This window comes from Theropithecus gelada, chromosome 5 (genome assembly GCF_003255815.1).
Source record: "Theropithecus gelada isolate Dixy chromosome 5, Tgel_1.0, whole genome shotgun sequence".
NCBI lineage: Eukaryota > Metazoa > Chordata > Mammalia > Primates > Cercopithecidae > Theropithecus > Theropithecus gelada.
The window spans coordinates 65,010,375-65,037,426 of record NC_037672.1 but is presented as its reverse complement, the minus strand read 5'-3'; the positions used below and the strand labels follow the sequence as shown (position 1 = coordinate 65,037,426).

At 41.0% G+C, this 27,052-nt stretch overlaps 1 protein-coding gene across 3 annotated transcripts in view; it reads left to right on the top strand.

Moving 5' to 3' along the window:
• SEPT11 (septin 11) overlaps positions 1–27,052 on the top strand; it is a 91,360-nt gene that overhangs the window by 36,078 nt on the left and 28,230 nt on the right. For all 3 annotated transcript variants that reach the window (XM_025385161.1, XM_025385160.1, XM_025385162.1), the window contains exons 2-4: positions 11,735–11,849; positions 19,575–19,770; positions 25,723–25,909. In XM_025385161.1, coding sequence (XP_025240946.1) covers positions 11,735–11,849; positions 19,575–19,770; positions 25,723–25,909 — 498 coding nt within the window. The remainder of the gene's footprint in view (positions 1–11,734; positions 11,850–19,574; positions 19,771–25,722; positions 25,910–27,052) is intronic.

The following is a 27,052-nucleotide window of genomic DNA, read 5'->3' as shown; positions in this document are numbered from 1 at the left end:
ACCTTGTCATTCCCAAACAGACTTTCTGCTGGTCAGCACTTTGTAAGGTTCGGCTGTTACAGGCATTAGTCACTTGGGCTCATAGAGAGACTGTGGTCTTTGGAAACTCAAGAATATGTCTTTTTTGTTGTTGTTAATTCTTGGCATCCAGTTAGATTTAACTTCTTAAGAGTTTACACAGACTTTTAGAAAAACGTTCTGTCTCTAAGAAAACAGTGCTCTTGCTTTGTACAGTTTTTGTATTTTCACACTTGGTGGTGGTTTGCTGAAATGCTGTTTTGCTAGTGATTCCCCTCCTCCCCCTATCCGGGGTTGTAAGCAGCCTCTGGGGCTCTGTTCACTTCAGATACCTGTTTCTGGGGACAGCTTTTCAACAGAGTTTTTCCTAACAGGCATATAAGAAATTTAATTTCTGATGGAATGAGGGTGAAACTCTAGTCCCGGGCAAACCCGCCAGAGCTCAGAGGAAATGTGGGCAGTTACCATTTTATCTGAAGGTAGGATGTAGAGACAGAAAAGGGGCTGCAGGTCCAGGTGGAAGAACAAGAACGAATGCAGCATGGTATGTCCAGGCCTGTTAGATTCGGCTTCATCCACAATCAGTGTGAGCTTTTATCTGCAAAGCAGGCCTAAGTGTAATGGAAAGAAGGTGGGCCAGGCACCAGGGTCCTGGGTTCTCCCACACCTCACTCTGTCTCCACCTGCCCTATGCATAAAGAACACCAGTCAAGTAGCCATTGTACCTGTTTCCTTATCTGAAAATGAGAAGGTTGGAGAGTATGACTTCTGTTGAACCAACAACGCACATACAAATTTTGGTGAAGTCGAATGAGGGCAGCGTCGAGAGAAATATCAAAGTCAGTCATTGGATTTCAGGGCTTAGGGATGGAAACCAACTGGTAGTAGAGTGGTTGTAGTTATGTCCAAAGGGCAGAGTGGGAAAAATATGACCAAAAAGGGTGTGGTGGGTGTTATGTTAACAATAAATGTTAGAGGTATACATCTGGGCACAGAGGAGAAAAGCCAACGTGGTACTGATGACTTCAAGTCTTCACTGTCCAATTCAGAGGATAAGGGAGGGTTTAAGCTGATTAACCAGTGGACTTTTTTCTCCTGCAAGAGGGTGGAGATCTATAACTGCAGATTTTATCAGATGCATGCTAATACATGTTATTCTGGGGGACTTTCTGATACCTTGAAGTAGACGTTGCTGCTATTTGGTATGAAAAAAATAGGAGGACTTGTTTGAATGGAGAATGGGGACAGGCTGAGTTCCACCGAGATGTTGGCTTAGAGCTGCCTGGGCCGTGCTGTACAGCAGGAAGCCCAGCAGAGGGGAGTGGACTGTGGGTCATGACAAGGGAGTTGTTAGCTGATGGTTGGCTACTAAAGTCATGGGCAAGGATGGAGTCACCCAAGAAAAGTGTGTAAAATGAGCTGATGAAAGAGAAATCTGTTAATTAATTCCTACAGCAGCCCTGTGAGAGAATGTATCTTAAAGCCAACAAAACTGAGGCAAAGTTAAATACCCTAGGTCACACAGCTAAACTATGTCAGAGGTGCTCTCGTCTTGACTTCACATGTCTGGCACCTTCCACTACACTTTTCCACTTTTCTGATTCCTCCTGTCACTTTCAACATGACTTAGTTCTACTATTAGAAAAATTAAGTTCTCCTATTTTACCCTCTTAACCTACCTATTAGCTACCATAAATACTGCGGGTTTACCTCCTCAAACAAAGATATTTGGTGTTATTGTTATTGATGTTCCTGGATTTTAAAAACCTTATATATTTTCTATTACAAAAGTACAATTTTTTTTCCTTTTGTAATAATTCAAATGTCACAGAAACAAAACAATCAAAAGGTAATATTTTCCTAAAATCTTACCAGCCCCAAAGAAAACCCCCACACGGCATTAATTTTGTAAGGCTCTGGAAGAGCAAAATGTGTTCGTCTACTGGGAGTCTTTTGGAGAAAGTTACTTAGGGATAGCACTTGGAATTGGGACAATTATTCAGTATTAATCAAGTGCTTTTTTGGTTATATGGTATGTTTTCCAGGGTGGCTCCCTGGGTTTGGCATTCCAAGCTCATCTACCTGGCTTTGTGACCTCGGGGCCGGCCCCTGCATGCTCCTGCTTAGTCTCATCTTCCAGCTGCGCTGCACTGAGAAGTTGTTCTTTCCTTGTATTACCATATGGTTTTTCTCTTAAAAGTTCCCCACTGCCGCCTGGCGCTCTCCGTTCTGCTGCTTGTGTGAGACAATTTCCTTGGGGGTTTTCTTGGCTCTAGGCTTGGGATTTCATGGTATAGATGACAAGCAGAGTAGCAAATGTTGTTCAAATCATCTTTAAAGAATGCAATTCTCATTGGTAATGAGATGGTCCAGACATTTTATATTATGAAAGTTACCCCGGCAATGCTTAGCTTTGAAAGCATCCTGATGCTGGCTTCATAGCTGTGGTTTGGGTCGAAACTTTGCATTCCAGTGTTTTCCCTTTTGCATGAGAACTAAGGGCGTTTCCCGTCTTCCCACTAACCTTCTTTTCTTTAAAAGAGAATATAAAACCAATTCAATACTTTCTAGAATGCAGTCAGGTAGCAGTGTGTATCTACAGAAGTGATTAATCAGGGTACTTGAGTAAAACTTATTTTGCGGACAGTTCGTGACTCCAGAATTTCTCCATTCTTCAGATCCTGGGAAGTGGCTGGGGTCAATCAAAGATTTTGTGTGCGAGACAGCATGTTCTTTTCTTTACCTCTCTTCGGCTCAGAGGCATCCGTACTACTGAAGTAGGACCTCAGAAAAAGACATGACTTAAGATGAAGGGGTATGTACCTCTTCTCTTTTCCAATTAGGTATTCTGTAAGGAGAAAAGACAGAGCTCAAAGGAGTGTACCGCACATGTCTCCTCTGCCCTCTGCTTTCCCATGATTTCATCTCAGCTCTCTTTAAAATTGGACATCTGTTCCCTTGAAACCTGAGTCCTGATATTTCTACCTTCTCCCATCAGGCAGTGCTGCTCAGAAAGATTGTTTGTTTTCATCTGAAAATAGGAAACCTGCACATCAGCTGTACACAGGGGCCACCTATTAAATTAATATTCAACAGTGCTTTGGACTAATACACATTTTTACATACTATAGGCTGGTGAATTCACTCAGAGATTGAGTAGTTAATCACATGAGTTATAAGGCGCACAGCGTCCTGTCCTTTGGATAGCTTTATGGTTATGTATTTGTGACTGTTTGATTGACGTCTGTGTGCCCCGTTACCCTGTTTGCTCCGTGAGTTGGGGATGCTTTGTTTTTTCATCATGGTATCCTTAGCATTTAACGCAGTATTCTAATTGGTACTCAATAAATATTTGCTGATGAATGAAAGCATGAATAAAGATTTACTTTTCTTTTTGAGAACAGATGACTAACTTATACAGAGAAGTTATTTCCTAGGTTTTTTGTTTGTTTTTTATTATTGAGACAAAGTATATCACTCTGTCACCCAGGCTGGAGTACAGTGGCACAATCCTGGCTCATTGCAGCCTCTAACTGCTGAGCTCAAGCGATTCTCCTGCCTCAGCCTCCCAAGTAGCTGGGATTACAGGTGTGAGCCATTGTGCCCAGCCCTAGGTTTTGTTTTGAGGATATAAATCCACTTTTCAAAAATCTTGTGGATGACTGGAGATATGGCCAAACAAAAAGAAATTGCTTTTAAGCAGGGCATTTGTAAAAAGTGGGTACATAACTTTCTTAGCTAATTCATATGTATTGTAGTTAAGCAGAAATGAAAAGTTGAGGTGGAAAACACAGAGGTTATGCACACAGATTTCCATTTGGTTTGGAGTTTCCCAGCATAATTGATAGAAACTCCCTTTCATGGGTCAATTAAAACTTGAGCCATCTTGATCTGGCCAGAGCAAATATGCTACCAGGAATTTTTCACCCTGTGTTGGCTTTCCTTAAGCAAAATGACAGAATTGGATTTATGCATCTCTAACATCCAGATTCAAGAAGCCTTAAATTAGAAAAAACAAAGTACCAGAGACTTTGTTTAGAGGTCATTTGGTTAAATCTCCTCACTTTACAGAGGAGGAAACATAAGCCTGAGGATTAAGTGACTTGGATCAGCATACTTTATTTATCCATAATCTGAGGCGTTGAGAAAAATGTAATCACCATGTCTTATTAATAAAAATCTCCAGCTCTCCACCTGAATACATTAAAAAAAATAAATTTTAAAGAGGAAAATATTTCTAAACTTAAATTGTAATACCTGATTTTAAAGGTAAAAATTAAATATTGCTTTCAAATGGAAATGTAATTTTAATTTGTTTGGATTAAACAATTCAGATATCACCTTGGTAACATGCTCTCTTGCTTCCACCTGCTGATAAGGATCAGAGGCTATGGGCTACCTAACCACATCTACCGAAACACTTCAGTTTTAAAAGTAAACAAAAAGGATATCACTTCAGTTTGACTATGGTGAATAAAATCCATCTGGGCACACCGAGCTTGTTAATTTCAGTAGACCTAGGGCTGGATTAAAATATAGTCATGTACTGCTTTACAAATGCTCAGTCAACAATGGACCGCATATACAATTGTGGTTCCGTAAGATTGTAAAACTGCACTTTTACTGTACCATTTCTATGTTTAGATATACAAATATTTACCATTGTGTTACAGTTGCCTATAGTATTCAGTACAGTAATATTCTGTACAGGTTTATAGCCAAGGAGCAATAGGCTATGCCATATATCCTAAGTGTGTAGTAGGCTATACCATCTAGGTTTGTGTAAGCGTGTCTGGAGTTTGTTCCTGGCAGTGGGTTTGTGGTCTCGCTGACTTCAAGAATGAAGCCGCGGACCTTCATGGTGAGTGTTATAGCTCTTAAAGGTGGCACAGACCCAAAGAGTGAGCAGCAGCAAGATTTATTGTGAAGAGCAAAAGAACAAAGCTTCCACAGCATGGAAGGGAACCTTAGCGGACTGCCGCTGCTGGCTTGGGTGGCCAGCTTTTATTCCCTTATTTGTCCCCACCATGTTCCCTTTCTGTTGTATCAGAGTGCCCTTTTTTCACCCCTCCCCGTGATTGGCTACTTTTAGACTCCTCCTGATTGGTATGTTTTACAGAGCACTGATTGGTGCATTTTACAATCCTCTTGCTACAGAACACTGATTGGTGCATTTTTACAGAGCACTGATTGATGCATTTTATAATCCTCTTGTTAGCTACAGAGCACTGACTGGTGTGTTTTTACAGAGTGCTGACTGGTACATTTTACAGTTCACCTGCTAGCTACAGAATACTGATTGGTGTGTTTTACAATCCTCTTGTAAGAGGGAAAAGTTCTCCAAGTCCCCACTCGACCCAGGAAGTCCAGCTGGCTTCACCTCTCACAAGTACACTCTAGGATGGAGTCCGCAACCCCCAGGCTGCCGACAGAGACCAGTCCGTGGCCTGTCTGGAACCGGGCTGCCCAGCAGGAGTCGAGTGATGGGCTACTCAATTTTACCGCCTGAGTTCTGCCTCCTTCAGTATTACCGCCTGAGTTCTGTCTCCTTCAGATCAGCTGCAGGCATTCGATTGTCATAGGAGCCGGAGCCCTGTGGTGAACGGCGCATGGGAGAGATCTAGGTTGTGCGTTCCTTATGAGAATCTAATGCCTAAAGATCTGAGGTAGGGCGGTTTCATCCCCAAACCAACCCTGTCTGTGGAAAAATGGTCTTCCACAAACTGGTCCCTGGTGCCACAAAGGTTGGTGACTGCTGCTCTAGGATGTTCACACAAGAACAAAATCACCTACTGGCATGTTTCTCAGGATGTTTCCTCATCACGAAGTGGCACATAACTGCAGAAGCAAAAGTGATGGGGAATCCAGAATTTTTCCCAGCTGGGGAGGATGTGGCTTCTGCTGACTGCTGATTCTGCAAACAGGAATGTGACTCTGTGGCTTTTCCCCCAGCTTTGTAAATGAGTTTTCTCTTTAGGAATGGATTTTCTTCATGCTAGAATTGTCATTCTCTTTTTTTATTTCTTTCTGTTCACTTTGGTTTTATTGTGATTTTACCTTCTTCACATGTCCGAGAGCTTTGCTGGTCAGCAGCTTCTCCTGGAATGCCTAGCAGCAGTAATAGAACTTCTGATTAATTTCAGATTTTTAAATGATAATTGCCTCTTCCTCCCAACTTACGTAGGTAAAGGAAGTCCAAGTTTCAGAAGACCTGTTAAGTGCTAGGCACTCTCATCCGTACCTCCTTATCTCCTCCCAATAACCCTGCCAAGGAGATATGTATGAGAGAGCCTAGCACCTCTTCCTGTTTTTACTGAGGGCAGAACAGAGACTAAAGCAAGTAGAAAGCAAAGCTGGAATTCAAACCCATGTCTGTCTGACTCTAAGCCTTTTGCTGCCCTTCTCTTTTGAAGCAAGATTTGGAATTGTGGGACATATTTTACAGCAGTGCTCAGAATGTAGGTGGTGGCACACATTCTTACATAATTTGTTTTATAATTATCTCAATAATGAAGTCAGCTGAGAATTTTCTGAAAAGCTACCAATTATATACTTCAGGTATACATTCATAAGAAAGTGACCTTTTGGGCATAGATAACATTTATCCAGAAGGGTTCTGCAAGCTGGGCTTTTGTTTCACTGATAGATTTGGGGAACTTTAGCCTTCCTAAAAGGTATCCCCTTAATTTCCCTAGCCAAAAACTACTTCTTCTCCATGCCTTCCCATAGTTGAGGCCATGGTATTGATGGCTTTTATCCTTCATAGTCCTACATTTACATCTGTCCTAGCTCTACTATTTTTTTTTTTTTTTTTTTTTTTTGAGACGGAGTCTCGCTGTGTCGCCCAGGCTGGAGTGCAGTGGCGCGATCTCGGCTCACTGCAAGCTCCGCCTCCCGGGTTCACGCCATTCTCCCGCCTCAGCCTCCGAGTAGCTGGGACTACAGGCGCCCGCCACCACGCCCGGCTAGTTTTTTGTATTTTTAGTAGAGACGGGGTTTCACCATGTTAGCCAGGATGGTCTCGATCTCCTGACCTCGTGATCCACCCGCCTCGGCCTCCCAAAGTGCTGGGATTACAGGCTTGAGCCACCGCGCCCGGCCAGCTCTACTATTACATTGTAAAACCTCTTAAGGGTCGGAACTGCAGTGTTGATCAATGAATAATAAAAATAACATATTTTAGCTTTCTTAGTGCTTTCAGCAGTGGGTATTTTTGAATAAACGAATAAATAATTGTATCTAAGAGGATATGTTCTGAAAAGAGAAAAGTGAAATTGTCAAGTGAAAAACAAGTTTATTTTATACCATAAAGGTTGGTCATAATCCATTTCAAGATGGAGTGGGCTGTAGAAATTACCTAGTTACAAAGCGTCACTAGGCAGATTAGCAAATGGAGGGCTAAATCAATTCAGTCTTATACTTACTTAGTGGTTCTGTGTTGGCACTATCTTTTCAGAAATGGTTAAAACTAAGCATTATATTATGGGTTTCATATGCCATCACTACAAAAATCAAAGTTTGGTCTTGGCATTGCCAGGATCAGTGAAAATATACTTGGAGCTACTTTGCCAGTTTTAATTCTCAATTTCCATCTCTTATGGTTGCCAAAGAATCATGGTTTTCAGAGAGTATTTTTTTCCTTCTATTTTAATATATTGGATTTTTATAACAGCTGAAATCACTGTACTCTCTGGGGCTACCTGGGAACTTAATAAATCATCATGAGATAACAATGACTGTTCGGCAGCTCTGGAACCTGACTTCCTGGGTTCCAATTTCAGCACCTTGACTTTACTAGTTGGGAAACGCTGGGCAAGTTACTAAATGGTGCCTCTGTTTTCTCATCTGTAAATTGAGTTTGGGTAATAATGTAACTAATTTATAGAATTGTTAAGAGAGAGAAGTTAGGGCTTTTCTGGAGCATTGGAAATGGTCAATAAATGTTAGCTGTTATTATCATGATGGAATTCCAAATAGCTTGAGCCGCTTTTCAATCAGTATTTTCCTTTTAGTGGTCAGAAGAATGTTTAGTGAATTTTTTCCCAAGATTTCATAATAAAGACAATGATGGAGGTAGAATTTTATTGGGATCTGGAAGATTTGGATATGTAAACACTGGCTGTAAGGCCCTTTCACACAGAGGAAATAATGTGACTAAATTCTGATGGGAAGAAACCTGGGTTTGTCCCAAGAACAGGGGCCATTTAATTTAACTGCAGTGTAAGGTGCTCCCTGGGGAGAAGTGGGAGATTCAGTAGGAATGGAGATTTGGGGTTAGCCCGTGGGGCCCTGAAATGACAGGCCAACGAGTTTGGATTGGGACCTTGAGTACCAAGATCCCCTTGATGGCAAGGTGGAGGGAGGAAGTATTAGAGAGGGTGACATCAAGTCAGGGAGGCTAGTTGGGAGGCTGTTGAATTAGTAGGAATAGAAATGTGGAGGATGTAGTACTGATAAGACTTCAGAGTTGATGGTGGGAGGGGAGGTGGTCTCAAGCATGGCTAAGTACTGTTAACAGCAATAGGGAACTCTGGAGAACGGGCGACTTTGGGATAGAGGAATATGATTTCAGTGTCATAAACATCAAGTTTGAAGTACAGATGGGACAACCCAAGAGAAGTGTTCCTCTGATAGAAATTCAGAACTGGACGCCAAGCAGAGTTCAATATTAGAGATAAATTCAGAGTCATTTCCCGATGCATTAGTGTTAACAACATGGAATATATGCAGTTCCCTGAAACTGGGCCTGGAGACTCAAAAAAGACCCCACAACCCTTGGCTTGTGGCAGCTAAGGGAAGAGCTATAAAATGCTGGACTGGAGGGATCCGGTTCAGCTGCTGTGCTGGAGGCACTGGGTCAGGTGCTCAGAGCTGCCCTGTGCAAGTCCTCCAGTGCCGTTCTCTCCAGTTTTTGAGCCTGTTCGTAAACCAGAGGAGGAACCTCTTTTTCCCTTTCCCCCATCACATACTGATGGGCATTGACTCTCAGGTTTCCTTTAATACTGGGCAGAGAATTAGGCTCAAATTAAGAAATGTAAAAACTGTATTATAAAATTTACATATTCTATATTACAGTGTTAGAAGACAGACTCTAAAGATACAACTTCAAATTTCAAAAATGTCAAGACCAAACTGTTTTATAACCCTTCATTTTGTATGTGGTTTTCAATGGGTATAAAAATACTTAGTGGGTGTGTGGGTGGCTTCTCGTGTTTTGGAAACGGTGAGAATATGAGATGCTGAGCTTTGGGTTCTAGGATGAGAGCTATAATTACTAACTCTGATTCTTTCCCAGGATTGGTTCATAGGTGGATATCTGGTATCTAAAAACCCAGCAATCCAGAATCCAGAGCAATAAACCATTCTCCCCTCCCCCTGAAATTAAAAGAATTATGTGGCGGTGGAGAGAGGGAATGTGGGATGATGGTTCTGCCCTGCGTTGTCTCTTTCATACCGTTCACGAATGGTTGAAGTCAGTGATGCAGCAGAAATGAAGGCTGGTGCCATGGCTTCTCCTAGCCTGATACACAATAGCTACCGCACAGCTCGGTGGAAAGCATTCTAAAAATAACCCAGGACTCATTTCAAACCCTCCTCCTCCCCCAAGTCTTGGCGGATGTGGTAAACACCCTAAAAATACCTGCTGTCTGAACCTTTGAGGTATCTAAAGAGGAAGGGGCAGGTACAAGGATTGGGGCTGGAAGAAGTACAGCATTGTTGGAAGGCTGGCCCAGCTACAAGGACTGCTGCCCACTGGGGCCTGCCTTCGAAGCTGTTTGGTGAGCTGCCTACCATACCATCCTGTTCAAGGATAAGTGCCTACTCGAGTCTCATATTCACTGTTGGCAGGTTTCAAGGAAACTATTCATAGACTAGACATCTGTTGTCTGTCCCATTGACCTCAAATCTGCAGCTGCCACCATGGTATTCAGGCAGTGTGGTGGCTTTTAGTCTTATTTCACAGAATCAGAATTTTAGAGCTGATATGGACTTTAGACATTGTATTATTAATAAAACCATTGAAGTCCTTTAAAATCACTGCATTTCTGGAGTCACATTTCTGTGCCTATATGGTGACCACAAACATTTGAAATGGGGTCTTAGTCCTTGCTTATTAAAAGAAATCACCCTCACCCTCACGATTATGTAACATAAAAATAGGATGATGAAAACCAGTACTTTGAAAACATTGACTAAGTGATCCTGTGCAAAGCTTTCTTCTTTTTTTTTTTTTCTTTTTTTTTTTTTTTTAAATAAAATGGACCTTTGAAGCTGGGAGTGGTGGCACATGCCTGTAGTCATAGCTACTTGGGAGGCTAAAGCTGGAGGATCACTTGAGCCCAGGAGTTTGAGGCTGCAGTGAGCTATCATCACGCCACTGCACTCCAGGCTGAGTGACAATGCAACCCTGTCTCTAAAAAAATAAAAATGGCTGAGCGTGGTGGCTCACGCCTGTAATCCCAGCACTTTGGGAGGCCAAGGCGGGCGGATCACCAGGTCAGGAGTTTGATACCAGCCTGGCCAACATGATGAAACCCCGTCTCTACTAAAAATACAAAAATTAGCTGGGCCTGGTGGTACGTGCCTGTAATCCCAGCTACTCGGGAGGCTGAGGCACTAGAATTGCTTGAACCTAGGAGGCAGAGGTTGCAGTGAACTGAGATCGTGCCACTACACTCCAGCCTGGCGACAGAGTGAGACTCCATCTCTAAATAAATAAATAAATAAATACAAAAACAAATAATAAAAATAAAAATGGAGCTTTGAGGATCATTTTCTCACCTGGACTCCAGTATTTTGAGTATAAAGTTCATTGACAACACAGCCAGAATACCAGGAGTCGTGTCTCCAAGGAGAAGACTTTCAGTATCTAATTTCTGAAATTGCAAACCATAACCATGATATTATAACTGAGGGACTGTAGCTGATCTCTGCATCTTGCGAAAAAAGGGTTTCACAGATTATCTCTAGCACCCACGGGACACATTCAAAGTTGTGGGGGCAGCCAGTACCATTTGATATAACAGCATAAATCACCCAACAATTTTATTTTAGCTTCCAGCTATATCCTGTGTGATTTTTAAATGTATGATAACTACCTTACCCCAGTCTCCATTGGTAAACTCTGCAAAAGTCCAGCAGTTACAGAATCTCTGCTAACTCAAGAAACCTGTGAAACTAATGGAAGAGAGGAAACCAGCTCATGTGCTGAGAAGTTTTAAATATGTTGCATTTATGGTGGGTAGAGCATTGTCATCATTGTAAGGAGTATGTATCCTCCACCGTGAGCTTTTCAAATTCTTTGGTATCTGGAAGAGTGTTAAATATGTTTTCACTGTGAGTTGACAGTAAATTGAAAGCTTTTCTTGGATAATGAAAGTGATCAAAATGGCTGGAGGCTTTTGTGTTTTTTTGGTCACTTAATGCATATCTGAAATAGTCACCTTTAGAAGCTCAAATTTCCCTGGACCAGTACACTTGTAACAAGAAGTGAGATACCCAGGGAGATGGTCTGCTTTGGGAAACTGTGATTTTGTGGAAAGAGCATGGCTTTGGAGTTGTTAGTGCCCTCAGCTGTGTAGAAGCCAAGGCAGCTGTGGGGGTCTATTTCCATGTATGTCAAGGGAAGAAGAGGAGAGAATGTAATGTTTGTGATGTGTGATACCCAGGTGGCATGGTTCATGGACATTCAAATCTTTCTCCCCTGAAATTCCAGAATGAAGAGCTTCGAAACTTGTCTTTGTCTGGCCATGTGGGATTTGACAGCCTCCCTGACCAGCTGGTCAACAAGTCTACTTCTCAAGGATTCTGTTTCAACATCCTTTGTGTTGGTAAGTTACTCATCACCCTCGCAGCAAGAAGTTTGATCCTTAGATATTGACAGGTGACTGTCGGAGAGACATGCTTCAGTGAAATAAGAATGACATGTTTATTCTCTTTTTTTTCATCAGTAAAGCAAGGCAAAATATCTGCCTTATACATGTCACAAGTTATAAAGATTGAGAGCTGTATTTAGGTAAATGCATTGTATGTTTTGTCATGTTACTCAGATTACTATTAGTATTTCTGTCACACAGTCAAGCAACCGATCATTACAATATCGTTAAGATCCCTTAAACATTTTACTTTGGACTAGGCCTCTGCCTTGGTATTTTTCTTCACTCCTCTAGCCATATCTTTTTTTTTTTTTTTTTTTTTGGAGGAGTCTTGCCCTGTTGCCCAGGCTGGAGTGCCATGGGGCGATCTCGGCTCACTGCAGCCTCTGCCTCCTGGGTTCAAGCAATTCTCCTGCCTCAACCTCCTGAGTAGCTGGGATTACAGGTGCCCACCACCATGACCGGCTAATTTTTTGTATGCCTTATCCTTTTTGGACTAAGAAGAGGAAGGTGGAAAAGAAGGGGGATAAAGAAAATCAAAATATAAATTTCCTATTAGTTTGAAGGAGAAATGTGCGTGGAACAGATAATGGCTATTGCTCTCTCCCCCATCACGCCTGATGAATGGCAGGTGAAACAGCAGTGAAGTGGTTTGGTCCATATTGTTCTGTTGGCATTGTCCTCTGGGCATTTCCCTCTGAGACATCACTTTGAGACAGATCAAAGAATTCTGTATGTAGCCAAGTGGACTGTCTTTTCCCTAAGCTTGGCAGAATGTGTCAGACTTACTTTTCTTGTCCAAGTAAAGTCAAGAGAATTTAGAAAAGGTGTGTGTTTAGTGTGAGAACCATCATTTGCTTATTTGTCAGTTATGGAAGTTGGGGGGAGTGCAGATATTTTTCTTTTTTAAAAACTTCTTGAACCTCTTGATGACTCGACTGCATGTAGCCTCTGCACTGGGCATTCATTAGTAGAAAGTCACAATTGGCGGGCACGCTAGACCAACTTGCTCCCTGGCATTTTATCTTAAGCACTGGATAAGAGAAGGACTGGAGAGAAACATGGCCACAGCAGCCAACTCTCATCTCATGCTTTCCCCTTTTCCCTACATGAAGCCTTTTAAAATTCAGCAGGAGACCTCCCGAATGGCAGCTAGTTCTACAGAGTGGCATGAATGGGTTGTCCTTTCTCTCATGATAAATGCTTATTGCAGAGCAGGGCAATTCTTCATTAGCATAGCAATTTGTTGGCGATTTGTTGGTTTTCTATTGAAAAGTATGCTAAATTGTAATCCCAGGCCAATTACTCTTCTGGCTTTTGTTCAGTGCCTCCCCAGCCCTGTCTCCAAAATCAGTTCTAAGAACCTGTCTGAGAGTCCTGTCCTGGCTCTTGCAGGGGATGGTAGGGGAAAGCCTTCCGGTGGGATCCTGGTTTAACTGGGTATGTGGTGTGCAGTGGGGTGTGTTGGCTCAGGGGCTGACTCCTTGTGTTAAATAAGACAATTTGGATGCTGAATTCCTCAGAGGCCAAATCGATGCTGCCCTGTTAGACGTGTAAAGCAGCCCTATTTGGAGTCTCCTGTGATTCTTAGATTTTTGTCAGGTTCTGTTCTTAAACAATACCTGTGATTCTTAGATTTTTGTCAGGTTCTGTTCTTAAACATGTTTAAAATTAGTTTTTCAAACTAATGAACATAGTATATATTTTTTGTTTAAAATGTTATAAAATACTTCCCTTTCATCTCCCACTCCCATTTCCATTTCACAGAGATAACACTGTGGGATCCTTCTAGAAACTTTTGACATCTTTCTGTGTTAGGAAATTGCTTTTGGTGGCTTACAGTTCTGTAGGTAGGAGTCCAGTATGGGTCCGCAGGGCTGCATTCCTTCCTGGAACCTTTAGGGAGAGTGCATGCCTTCTCCAGCTTCTGGAAACTGCCTGCATTCCTTGGCTCTTGGCTCCTTCCATCCATTCTCAAAGCCAGTCACATCGCATCGCTCTCCTAGTATTTTTGTGTCAGAAAATTTTCCACAGAGAATTGCAGAAATCCAGCTTAAATCCAGTTAAGACTCTCCCCCACCCTCCAACACACACTGAAAAGGTAATATGGTGAATTGGGTAATTAAGAGCAGCTGGCTCCAGGAGTTCAAAGAGCCCTGTCAGGCCTCTTTCTCTGGTTCTTGATCCTGCTTGCTTCTGCTTGCTTCACATTCAGGCATTTTCCTCACGACAGCAGCCTGGCTCCGGCAGCATCACCAGCCTAGCAACCTCAGGGGAAGGAACAAGGCATTCCTGACACGTCTCACCCAACAGTCAGGATTTCACTGATTGGCCAGGACTCAGTCACACGCTCGGCCTGCGGGGAAGATGGGGTCAGTTCACTCCAAAACATACGAGGTTCCCCATAGGCAAGAAGACAGGATCAGAAAGGAGATAGGGCTTGGAAGAGACACATACTGGACAGATAAAAACAGCTTTCTCACAGTTATGTAGGTGCTTTCTTGTTTTGCTTTTACACAAATGAGATCATGCAGTTCATCTTGTGCATTTTCCTCTTTTCAGTCTACAAGAAGTCCTGGATATCCTTCGTTGTCAGCATATCTAACTCTCCAGGTCGTTTTCCATAACCCTTTGGAGCCCCTTGTTTGGGGCTAGCATGAGTTCTTTGGGAGATAAGAGTGTCAGCATTAAATATCATCCTCAGAAAGTTGAATATCAAATCCCTTTGCCATAGATATTTTATGGCATAATATCTTTATAAGAAAAAACTTACTGTCAATCAATGGTCCATCTATTTTTAAAGTAAGAGTCTATAAAAAGTAGATCAAAATATTTGGACAGCCGCATAGAGGAGTAGGTGTTATATTTAACTTAAGAGCATCCATGGTAATTTTTCCTCCTTACTTACTCCTTCTTACTGCCCATTTGTTTATTTTGCACAGTATTCACATGTGATACTTATAGCGTGAATTTACTTGTGATAAATATGGGAAGGAATTAAGGACAAAAAAATAAAGTTATGATCCCAGTAAGGAAAATTTTTACCAAAAAGGTCTCAGAATTGTAATTTTGTTTTGTGGCATGAGCCTGTAGTTTGAAAGAATGCACAGGAAATAAACCAGAGCAGAAAATGGTCCTGGCATGAACTAAGTCTAGTTTCAGAGATACTGAATTAAACGTCTGCTGCTAGAACCCATCTCTGTTGGTCCTGGGAAGGCACGTAATAGAGGAAGTATAGTTTTCATTTCACTGGGAAGAGAATTCTGATGTTAAATGAGATAACAGAACACCCAGGAGTTCATCATTCCCCCACTGTCTGTTTTGCCACAACACACCTAAATCACTCCTGAAGCTACATTTTAGTTTAAATTAAAGCCTTTCATGTTTTACCCATGCTGTAATTCTCCACAGAATCTAAATTAGATCTAAATTAGCATTTAGCCTTTTTCTATAATTTTAAATTTGTATATCTTTCTCATCCATTTTCCAAAATGATACTAACTCTAGGAAAAAAACCTCATCAACATTGATCCAGCTGTCTGTTTCTTGTGAACATACAACGGTGAATAAGATACTGTAACATCTCTGCTTTTGAAGAAGAGCCAATTTGATAGTAGAGTCAAAGTAAATTAGTAATACATTTTGAAACAGAAAATGTTTCCACAATTCAACCTTAATTGTTTTGAGGGGATGAGAGAACAGGAATTGAAAACAGGTAAGTGTAGTGTAAGGCCATCTTAGCCAAGGTATAGTGTCAACATAAATTGTGGAAATTTACAATCAAATCTTAAACATTTTTATCCCATCTTGTTTTCCAGGAAAGGATGTAAATGGCTTATAGGGTAAAATAAATAAAGACAAAATTAACCCTAGAAAATAAAGTTGAAGCCAGGGATAGAATCAGAACTCAAAGTGTGCCATCAGGCCTGCCTATAGCAATTAATTGATGAAGTATTACATTTACATTTTTCTCTCAGCTTAGTGGTCAGAGCATGGAGAAAACTATTAATTCACTCATTCATTTAGCAGATATTTAATGAGCATGTGTTATATGCTAAACACAAGCAAAAAGTTTAACATACGACAGATTTATAGTATCTATAAAGTAAAAACAAAATGATTGCTCCGGATGAAACACAGCTTTACCTGGAAAAATTTCTCGATGGATTTTCAGAAAAGAGATTTGGTGTATGTAGTGGTCTGGGTTCCTGGGCATCCTCTAAGTCAGTGCAATTGTTTAATGAAATGCCAGGTGCCACATGCTGGCTCATCTTATGCCAGAGATTGTTTCATCAAAGGTGATTCTATGAGGAACAAGAACAACGCAACTTAGGTATGTAGCTTTCTGACTCTCTGATTCCATCCAAGAGTAAAATCTAGAATATTTAGGGAAGGCAGGCAGATCCCCATGCACAGTTACTTACCCAAGTAGCCAGTCTTGGCAATTAGAGTAAAAGAGCTGAATCACAGATCAACAATTTGTTCAATCTACAGTTATCTTCTAATTAATAATACAATCCCTCTGTTTTTCCCTTGCCTTGTTCACCTTAGAGCTCGTGGGTTAAATAAGCCTGAGAATAGAATGGAAAAGGTAGGACTGCCTTCCCCCTAGCATTGGCAGGAACAGGAAAAACAGAAGCCCCAGATAGCACTTCAATAGGGTCTCTAATTACTGTAACAATAAAGTGGTTAGGCAGATGAATTTATGATAGAATAAACAACAGACTCTGAAAAAATCTACCACAGTGGCATATCTCTGTATAAATCACCACCATGATCATTTTTGTTTTCTATTAACTTTTTTTTTTTTTTTTTTTAAGATGGGGTCTGTCACTCTATCGCCCAGGCTGGAGTGCAGTGGTGTGATCTCTGCTGACTTCAACCTCCGCCTCTCAGGTTCAAGGGATTCTCCTGCCTCAGCCTTCCGAGTAGCTGGGATTACAGGCGCCCACCAGCACACCTGGCTAATTTTTGTATTTTTAGTAGAGATGGGGTTTCACCATGTAGGCCAGGATGGTCTTGAACTCCTGACCTCAGGTGATCCACCTGCCTCAGTCTCCCAAAGTGTTGAGATTACAGGCATGAGCCACCGTGCCCAGCCTGCAATTAACTTTCAATAAATGTCTCCTTTGTGCCAGGCAGTCTGCTAGGGAGTTTTGAAATACTTTAGTGTTAGTCATTGATTTTTCTGAAAATATTGTTATGGTTGTTTGGTTTGAATTGGAACCTGTGCCTGGTAGGCTTTTAGTTATTCAGTTAGAAAGAAATTTTTGTCTTATGGGTCCTCAAAAGTATAGATGAGATTCCGCTTAGAAAGATTAGAGAGAAGCCTCAAAAACGAATCCCAGTGCTTCAGGAGGCCAAGGCAGGAGAAATGCTTGAGTCCAGGAGTCTGAGACTAACATGGGGAACACAGTGAGACCCTGTCTGTTAAAGAAAATAAGCTAATGCATTGAAAAACTTCCCTAGTTCTTCTGGAGTTCCTTTTCTTCCAAAAGCTGTCATTTCCTGCTGAACTGCTTTTGGTGAATCACACTGCTGCTGGGGTTGCCGTGTCTAATTACAGCTCTTAAAAGCACAGAGCATAGAAATGGAAAGCAAAGCACACCAAAGTTTAGAGGAACAGTGGTTTTTTTCAACCCATTGATTAACCCTGTGCTATAAGTAGGGCCTGGTATGCTAATTGTTTGTAATTTCCACCTTAATGTAAATGATAATTAAAATTACCAGGCCTTTAAAAAAAAAGTATGGTGTTCCTGATTCACATGGGTGCTTAAGTAATTTTCAACCTAGTAAAATAAGATGATAATTTCAATCTTGTCCAGGTAACCTAGAGTCCTTGCCATGTAATTGAAGTCTTTATTGCTATTCTTAGGGAAGAAGATGAAAGTTAAGTAGGTCACTTTCTACTGACAGAGCCTTTCCCATAAAGGGGAAACTTTTATATGGCAGATCTGCTTTTGTGCCTTTTTTGTTCTAAAAATAGGTAAATCCTGAAAAGAAGTTGGCTCTGCTTGAGAATGTTACACTTGTAGCATGTACTTAAAATGACTCAAGTACCTTCAGTATCAACTACTAGTGAGAACCCTGTTTTATTTCTGTATCCACTACACAGTACTTTGTTTTGCTCAAAGCTAATTTGTTAAGCCATGGATGGTGAGTATTAACTTGTTAAACTGTTTCAGGTTAGGGAGCAGAGACTGGTTTTATATTGCTTTTATGGAGGGTTTTTTTTTGGTAAGACTATTCAGGAAAGTAAAGAAGACAGGAAACCGTCTCAACCGCTGCACAACCAGACCCCATAGAAATCTGGAATGACATTTAGGATGTTACAGAAGTGCAAACAGGTGTCAGTGTCTGTTTTCGTTCATTACTTCATCCCTGCACCTATGCTTGTCACACAGTGAGCACCCAAGCATTAATTTCATGATGGATTTCCAGTACTCTACGCCATCTATCTGCTCTTCCCTGTATTCCCAGCCCACATTCTGTCTGCAGCATGGCTTCCGTTTACTTACAGCCTTTGCTGCCTCATGGCTTCTGCTTACTTACCTCTCTTTGTATATCGTTTCTTTTTCATGCCTTCACACTGTGTGGAGATTGCATGTATCTCATTCAAACACCCAAAGAGAAAAATTGTGATTAGATAGGCCACTCTCCAATGTGGAGCCCCAGCTCATAGTGAAATGATTGCGCTTCCGTGGTTGCCTTTAGGTCAGGACCTAGCCATGGTCTAGTTGTCTGTGGCCAACTAGCAGGGTCATGGGTGTAAAGGATGGTCTTGCTTATAAGGGGAAAGCAGTTGTGACAAACACTTAGAATGTTGTTCCCATAATAATAAATTAGAGTCTGACTGGTATTATTCAGTCATGTTCTAGACCAGATTCTAAGATGTGGGAGACCACCCCATCAGGCTAGTTTCTTGAATTCTCAGAACTTGGCACAGAACTTGTACATAGTAGGCACTGGAAAAATACTGGCTGAATGAAGCCTGACTAAAGAGGAAATTCTATGATCTTAGATGTTCAGGGACACAACAGGAAAGGTTAAAGAGTAAGATGAATGTACTTGGCCAACTTTTACCCTATAAGTGAATCATCATGGTTAGAGGCAAGCCATATAAGGCTTTTCTAATCAGAGAAAGTTCAAATCCAGAAAGACTTCGTCCTCCTTCACTTTTGTATTATGTTGGAAAGCATATGACACAGTATCATATTGGTGTTGAATTAACTGATCTTTTAGGTAATTCAGTGTAAATGGAATCACTTGTTTCAAGTAACAGAAATTCAACAGTATAGTCTTTTATCCCTTAAGTAATATAGTTTTATACTCTGACATTTAGGAGAGAAAGAGGTAAAGTTCATGTTCTTGTAATATACAACCTGAGCATGGGCAAACTTGCAAGTACAATTTTTCTATCCAGAGGTAAAGAAGAATCTCTTGATCTGTAAATTTGAAATCCTGTCTGCTAAATAGTTTCTGAAATTCATTGAGGCATTTTTAGAAAGGTATTCCATAGATTACACATAGAAAGAATTATCTCTTCACAGTGGCATTTCTGGTGACAGTTTTTCTTTTTTAAACTTTATAATCATGACTAATGAAAAAAATACTGATGAACTGAACTCATGTCTGAAAGACATTGACACATTCTCTAATTTTTCTTTTGTGGTTACATAGGTGAGACAGGCATTGGCAAATCCACGTTAATGGACACTTTGTTCAACACCAAATTTGAAAGTGACCCAGCTACTCACAATGAACCAGGTGTTCGGTTAAAAGCCAGAAGTTATGAGCTTCAGGAGAGCAATGTACGACTGAAGTTAACCATCGTTGACACCGTGGGATTTGGAGACCAGATAAATAAAGATGACAGGTACATCTTGGGATTTTGGGGGGACATAAATGGATGAGGAGATAGCAGGATCCATCCCAGGTAAATTTAAAGGCCAAATGTTTTGGGGGTTTTTTTAGTTGTGGGGCTTGGTCCTCTATTGCCTAAAAGGTGTGATATTCTTGTCCTCTGAGAATTTTTCTGAGAATGTTCTTCCTTGAGGTCAGAATCAGACATCAAAATTGATCCCAGCTAGTAGGAGCAGAAGGGAGATTTATTAGAGGGATTAAATTAGCTTACAGCATCTTTCCACAAAGGCCATGAAACTAGGTTTTGGGCTTTCCTACCAGGAAAAGCAATCTAGAGAAACACCCAGCCACCCCACAGAACAGTTTTAGCAGAAACCCCAGCCATCAATCACTTCATACTGCTTGGGAAGCCAGCACACTAGAGTGGGGAGGTCTCTAGATGCTCCACCAAATCTGCCCCAGGTAAACAAATGCCTTCACCATTGCTTGCTGTGTAATGATAAAATAGTACACTGAGCTTTTATAGTATACCCCATTTATAAAGCCATGTAAGTTTGGGTCTTTAACATGAGTTGCTGTTTGCTCTTATTTGAGGGAAGTTTTTAATTCTTAAAATTTCGTTAAGATTCAAAATCTCAGGATTTTGTTCACATTCCTTCTCAAGAGCACCAATTCTGTTCATCAGTCTCAACCTCAGATATCTTATGACTATTTTACATAGTACATTCATTCTCGAAAGAAGTTTGAGAAAGTTAAAATAAAACTGCCCGAGACCCAAAGGTGATTGTAGAATGGGGCTTCCAGAAACATCTTTGAGCAGTTACAACATTATGGGCATAAGTGTCTACCTGCTTAGTGTGACCAACATGTAGACATGAACAACAAATCAGTAAGTTAGGGTGTGTTTGCTTACGGCTCAGACACTTCAGTTGTATCAGGATTTTTTTCCATATTCCTCAGAACTGTATATTATATACATGTGTTTTATAAAGAGGAACTCGCCTATTTTTATCTAGAAATGTGTATTGCCTAGATACATTTTAACTATTCCTGATACAAGTATGAGCACCACAGTAATGACAGAGAAGTGTTTAATTCATTCTTTAGCTGAGCACCAAGCTCTTTATTTTATCTATAAAGCACTTTAAATGCTCCTCAGTAGACATTGTCCCGTGATAACAGGAACAACTGTTAGATAGAGTGAGAAACATTTTATTTTGCATCTGGCCAAAATGGACTATCTGTACATTGTGTTGGGGCAGGGAACAAGTTTGGCTCTGACACTGCAGCTGAGCAGTTGCTCTTAATATATGACCTCAATGACAAGGAGTGATGGAGAGGCCCCTGCCTGAAGGCTGTTTGTAATGCCAAGGGCAGTAAATGAAGAGAAAAGCCCTGGTCATAAGGAAGGGGGTACAAGTGCATTGTGGGAGCTGGGAAGAGAGCCAAGGGGTTCCAATCATTGCATAGTGACAGAACATACCCAGAGCAAGGCCTGTTCTCCACCTCTCAGACCCGTATAGATTTTCTCCCTGGGGTTAGGAAAAATCTTATTCTTGCATTCCTTGATTGGAAGACAGTAACTGTACTTTTTCAGGATCTCTCCCCCTAGGAATGAGAACCATCCTCCACATAGCCTCTTGCTGAGATTCCCTGTGCTCTTCCAGCTCACTGGGGTTGCCACAGTGCTGCTACTCGATTTTTGCCTCTCCCCTAAACTGGGACTTTCCCTCGGGCTGCTGGTGCCTTTTCACTTCCCAATCAGCACTCAGCAGCAAACAGCTAGGACAATGCATATGCTCATATTTGCAGCTGGAGCCCTCCTTAAGAAATTATCTGACTCATTTGGGTCAAATAATAGTTTCCAAGGAGATTTAGAAGAGAGGAAGTGTGATATTAACCTAACCTAGATACCAAATATTTTTTTCCTCTGAAATTTCTTGACAGCTATTGCATAACCTCTTTAAATGGCACTTAAAACTCTCTGTTACCCTGTACCTCAGAAGGTATTGTTGACACTGTTGACTGTAAAGCCAAATGACTTGTTCACAAATCGTTATTCGGACAGGCTCTGCTTCCCTCAAGAAACTGGAAGTGGGATATTCGTTTCTGCATCAATATGTAACCATACGGGAAGGGATGTGCTATTTCTCGATACCCATGTTGATTTTTACCTACTTTGGGGATTAGGCAAGCTTTTCTGCCATAGATGCAAGACTTCAAGAATGTCCCAGTTTGTTTATGTAGGCTTTGGACATGTCAGCATTGCTGTATTATTATCTGCCTCAGACCAGGCTAGCTAGAAGGAGGCAGGAAGAGAGATCTGGTAAGGTTTCCTGTTATGTTTAAAAGCACATTTCACTCTTTGTTATTTAGGGGCTTCCTTGTTTTGGCTGTTTGTACTCTTTAGTGGAGAAAGAAAGGGGTCTGGGGAAGAAGGGAAACCAAGTTTTGTTGTTTAATTGGAAATAGAATAATTAGTTTGCCCCACACTGGGGAGATGGGAGGTGAGCTGTCCATGGAGTATCACTAGCTATAATGATAGTCAGCCCTCAAAGGGAGAAATAATTGAAATCCCCGAGACGGAATTTCAACCTCACCAAATCTTTATAGAGTAGTGAGATGGACTGTTTGGCCTTTAAATTTTAAGTTTTTAATCACACTTTCTGGTGGAGGTAGTCAAGGGATAAGGAAAATTGGCTAACAGACAGCAAGAGAAGGGAAAAACGTGGTAAGTATTTGGTCATATATGAAGTGGAGAGTCAGTCTCTGAATGATGGCATTGGCCATTTTGCAAGAATGATCAGTGGGTAGGTTGGATGGATGGAAAACATTGTCTAAGTATCTTTTTCCATCGGTTTTAGGGTTAGCCTCTGTCGTTTGTGTGTGTGTGTGTGTGTGTGTGTGTGTGTTTTAAGGCTGGAGGTATATGGAAAAAAAATGAGTGCTGTGTAACAAGGAATATCTCCATGCCTTAAAAGAAAATTATGTGAAAATGTAAGGGCTAGACTGGATTTGTCCTCCTGTCTTTCCTCTGATTGATATGGCCACAATCCAGAGAAGTTTTAATTGGCCAAAAAGAATATAAATAAGTGTTAGTAGGACTGGAGCTAGCAAAAGGCTAAGCTGGGATTAAGCTTCCTTTCTTTCTGACTTCAGATGCAGAAGTGGAAAAGATTTGGAGGAAGAGGCAGATAATTCATCTCATCTACAGGATGATGATGAGGAGTACAAAACCACTTGGCTGGCTTGAGTCTCATCAAGAAGAAACTATTTTATTATCATAATTAAATCTTTGACATAGGGAATAGTGGTTTTGGTAAATTGTTGTCCAAGAATACATTTATTTTTATTGGTTAATAATGGTTTGGAAGGTAAAGTAGATAGGATTTCAGATTTATTATGTATGTGAGGTAAGAGAAGGAGGCTCCAGGTTGAATCCCAGCTTTCTGACTTGGCCAGTGGTGTGGGTGGTGGCCACCATGCTAAGGAATACAGGGAAAATGTAGGTTTGAAGGCAGGATGAATAGTTCAGTTTTGGACATATTTAGTTGGGAAAGCAGTTGAAAATATAGGATAAGCAATTGTGGATGGATCTGAAGCTCTGAGAAAAGATCTGGGTTGAAGGTAGAGATTTATGACTTGTCATCAGATAGATGGTGAGTGGAATTATCTATCGGATGCTAGTGATTTTCTAGAGGGAATAAGTGTGATTTTCTAGAGGGAACACATGGAGTGAAAGGAAAGGAGGTTGAATGATTGGCCAGGACTCTATAATAAGAACAGGTAGAAGGAAGTCTGTGATATTAGAGAACAAAAGATGTCTTGAATCCAGTGCGGAAAGCATTCCTCACTGCAAAATGAGTGATGTTATGCCTCATTGTCTTTGGAGGATCAGAATCAAAACCCAGAGGCAAGAAGGGAAATTAATAGAAAGCAGAACCGTATTTGGACTACTATTGAGAGGAGAAGTGCTAAGAGCTAAAAATCAGACACCGGGGATGCAGGGGAGCAATTGCTGTGAGCTGCTTCTCTTACCCGTGGGGATAATAGGCTGCTAGGGAAGATCCCTAATCCCCAAATCTGCCTCAGTGTCAGGAGACTGAAGGATCAGCCCCACACTGAAAGGGCAAAGGGCATGGGTGGACCTCACTGGAGTGGCCTGCTGCACTTCCCTCCTGGGCATGAGCTCCATAGCAGGACAGATACCAGCAGAGAACTGGGTGAATGTAAAGTTCCTTTTTTTTTTTTAAGGTTTTTCTAAAAAGTCAGGCTTGATTCTTGGTTATTTATTATATAATTATGAAATAGTTATATCTTTTATATGACAGCCCTTTACATGTATTGCATGTATTGGCTCATTTATTTGTCACAGTAGCTCTCTGATAGAACTACCATTTTTGTCTCTGATTTACCTGTGAGGAAATTGAGACACAGAGAGGTTTAGTGACTTAAGGCTGTGCAGCTAGTAAGTTGTGCAGCTGTATTATGGTTTTAGGCAGTTTGGCTTGAATCCATGTTTCTAACCACCATCCTCTATAATTATCTCATTAAATATTATTATTATGCAATATATGTCTATATTTCAAGATTAGAAAATATAGAAGAATCTTATTGCTCATTGATTCTTTTTATTGGAATTTTGCCTGTCATGATTTGGAATTTTATTATTCCTGAAGTATATCCTACCTTTTTTTTTTTTTTAAACCTCTGGAGATTTTGTCTACTTTAATTGAACCAATAGATTGTGATAAAATCACCAAAGAAAAATATCAAAAAGCTTTTTATGGACTGCTTTCAGTTTTGCTCATAAGTTTGTTTGTGGTTATTGTTTATTTTGGGGATGTTTGTTTTTCTTAGGATGTCTGCTGTCACTTTTATTATAAAAGATTTGTGGTTCCCTTTCAAGGGTTTCAGTTTAACTTATGGGTATGGGATTTAGGTGTTGAAATGTTTTGATTTTTCTTAAAACTTATATCTTCGGAAAGGCAATAAGTTTGGGGAGAATTAACTCTTTGTATTCCTAATAGAACAGTCTCTTTGTTGCTAAAACAAACTTCTTCTGAGTAGTCCCTTTGGAGACCAGAAAAAATTAGTGGGTTTCCCCCAATGACCTAACATACTGCTTACTTCCTGGACATGTGGTTTATGGAATGTGTATCCCCAATATGCTATTCGTCATTGTGTTTATGGTCAGTTAATAGGATCACACACAATTATCCAAAACAGATTTGAATGATTGGGTGAGAAGAGAAGGTTACAACGTTTACCTTTAAATCATGAAGATTTTGAGTTGAAAGGAATCTTGAAGATCATAATAGTCTAGGCACCTCAGTTCCTAGATAAGTTGGATTGTGCACAGGGCTATGGGAGCACAGAGAGCCCCCACCTCTGGAGGAATAGGGCAGATGACCAGGAAATAGCTCGCAGTAGGTGGTGGTGTCGTATTCTGAAGCCACACAACAGTTTCATTTTGTGCACCAATGGCAATCAGTAGGGAGAAGCTGTCACAATCACTTTTCTCAGATGGATTTTTGAGGCCCAGTTTTGGCCCAGCGGGAAAGAATGCCACAATCTCTTAGCAATATCTTCCATGGATGCACCTTGGGAGAGTGGCAGCCCGCTCCACGTATGTACAGTCTGTGTTTTAGAGGATCAATGTTAGCCAGGAAAAGAGTAGGAAAAAGACAGGTTCTCACAGAGGGGCCAGCGTGAGCAAAGACACAGAGGAAATAAGGGCTTGACATGCGGGGGCTGCTACAAATGGTTGGGTGTGGCTGGGACAGGAGAGGTGAGCCTGGAGCCCTGTTCAGGCATCAGGTGATGGAAGACCTTGGATACTAGGTGAGGACTTGGGCTTTAGCCCTTAGGAAAGAAGAAGCCATTGTGATGTTGAATGGAGGATTGTCTACACCAAACTGTGAAAGAGGTTTGAGACTAGAAACATGCTATTTCTGCATTCTAGCTATAAGCCGATAGTAGAATATATTGATGCCCAGTTCGAGGCCTACCTGCAAGAGGAATTGAAGATTAAACGTTCTCTCTTCAACTACCATGACACGAGGATCCATGCCTGCCTCTACTTTATTGCCCCTACTGGACATTCACTGAAGTCCCTGGATCTGGTCACCATGAAAAAGCTGGACAGTAAGGTACTTGCTGCCACTCTGATTATCATCCACTCTCCTTTTAGATCTTCTTTATCCTAATGCCCTAATTTGTTCTCTGCTTTCAATGTGATTTTTTTGCCCTGGATTACAGGAACAGTGTTTGACAGCATGAGAAAAACACTTCAAAACCTCTTGCCTGTTAGACAAAAATAAAATAAAACAAAACAAAACAAAACTAGAAAAAAAAAATCAAGTCGCTTTCAGGAAGTATTTTTAATTCTTACATGGGAGGTTGAAATATAACTTCCAAGTTTGTTTATTTTCTTAAAAAAAACTTTCTCTAACAGGTTTCTAGAGGTTTGGTTTTAATTCAAAGTTTACAATGGAATAAAAGGTTAAATTTTTGTCTCTGTGATGATAATGGTCCAGCTTCTTAGATTTTAAAACTGAACTGCACACGTGTGTTCAAGTAAAGCAAAGTCTTCATTTAAGTGTGATCCCTGAGCTTGCCACGTTTATACCTTCTCTTTCTCACAACACGTGAAGGAAGAGACTGGTCAATTTGATAAAATTTGGCACCTTACTATATAATTAATTAGACTTTCCATTTTGAAATAAATAGAAGACAATACATTCTGAAATAAGGATGAAACAAATGGCAACAGGAACAACCACAAAGCAAAGCCATGGAAGATATTTACTCTTAGATTCAAAATGCCTTTTGCATTCACAGAACAGTCTTATTAGATGATAAAGCTCTTTAGAGGACTCTGCTGGGTGTTGTTACTATGATTTTGTCTAAACAACACCACTGATAAAAGATGCTTTCTCTCCAGAGGGACAGAACAGCGAGAGAATGCTCAGAAGATCAGCCTGTCCCCAAGGCCTCTGAACTGGCCTTTAGAGGTCTGGAGAGGCTGAAGCCAAGCCAGGCTCCTTCGGCTTCCAGCAGGCACAGACACAGTAGTTTATAGAAAAATCTTCTAATGGCCTGGAAGCATCATTGCAGCTAGAGTACTCTTCGCAGAATAAATAGAAACCCTTCTTCATCCCATTTGATTCCTCGGCTCCCCTGGGAGCTGTGCCATTAGCCATGATAGTGGAGAGATCACGGGCAGTGAGGGCCGCTTCCGGGTCTGTCGTGTCCTTGGAAGCAGGGGCAGACCTCCCTGTTCTCAAGAGTGC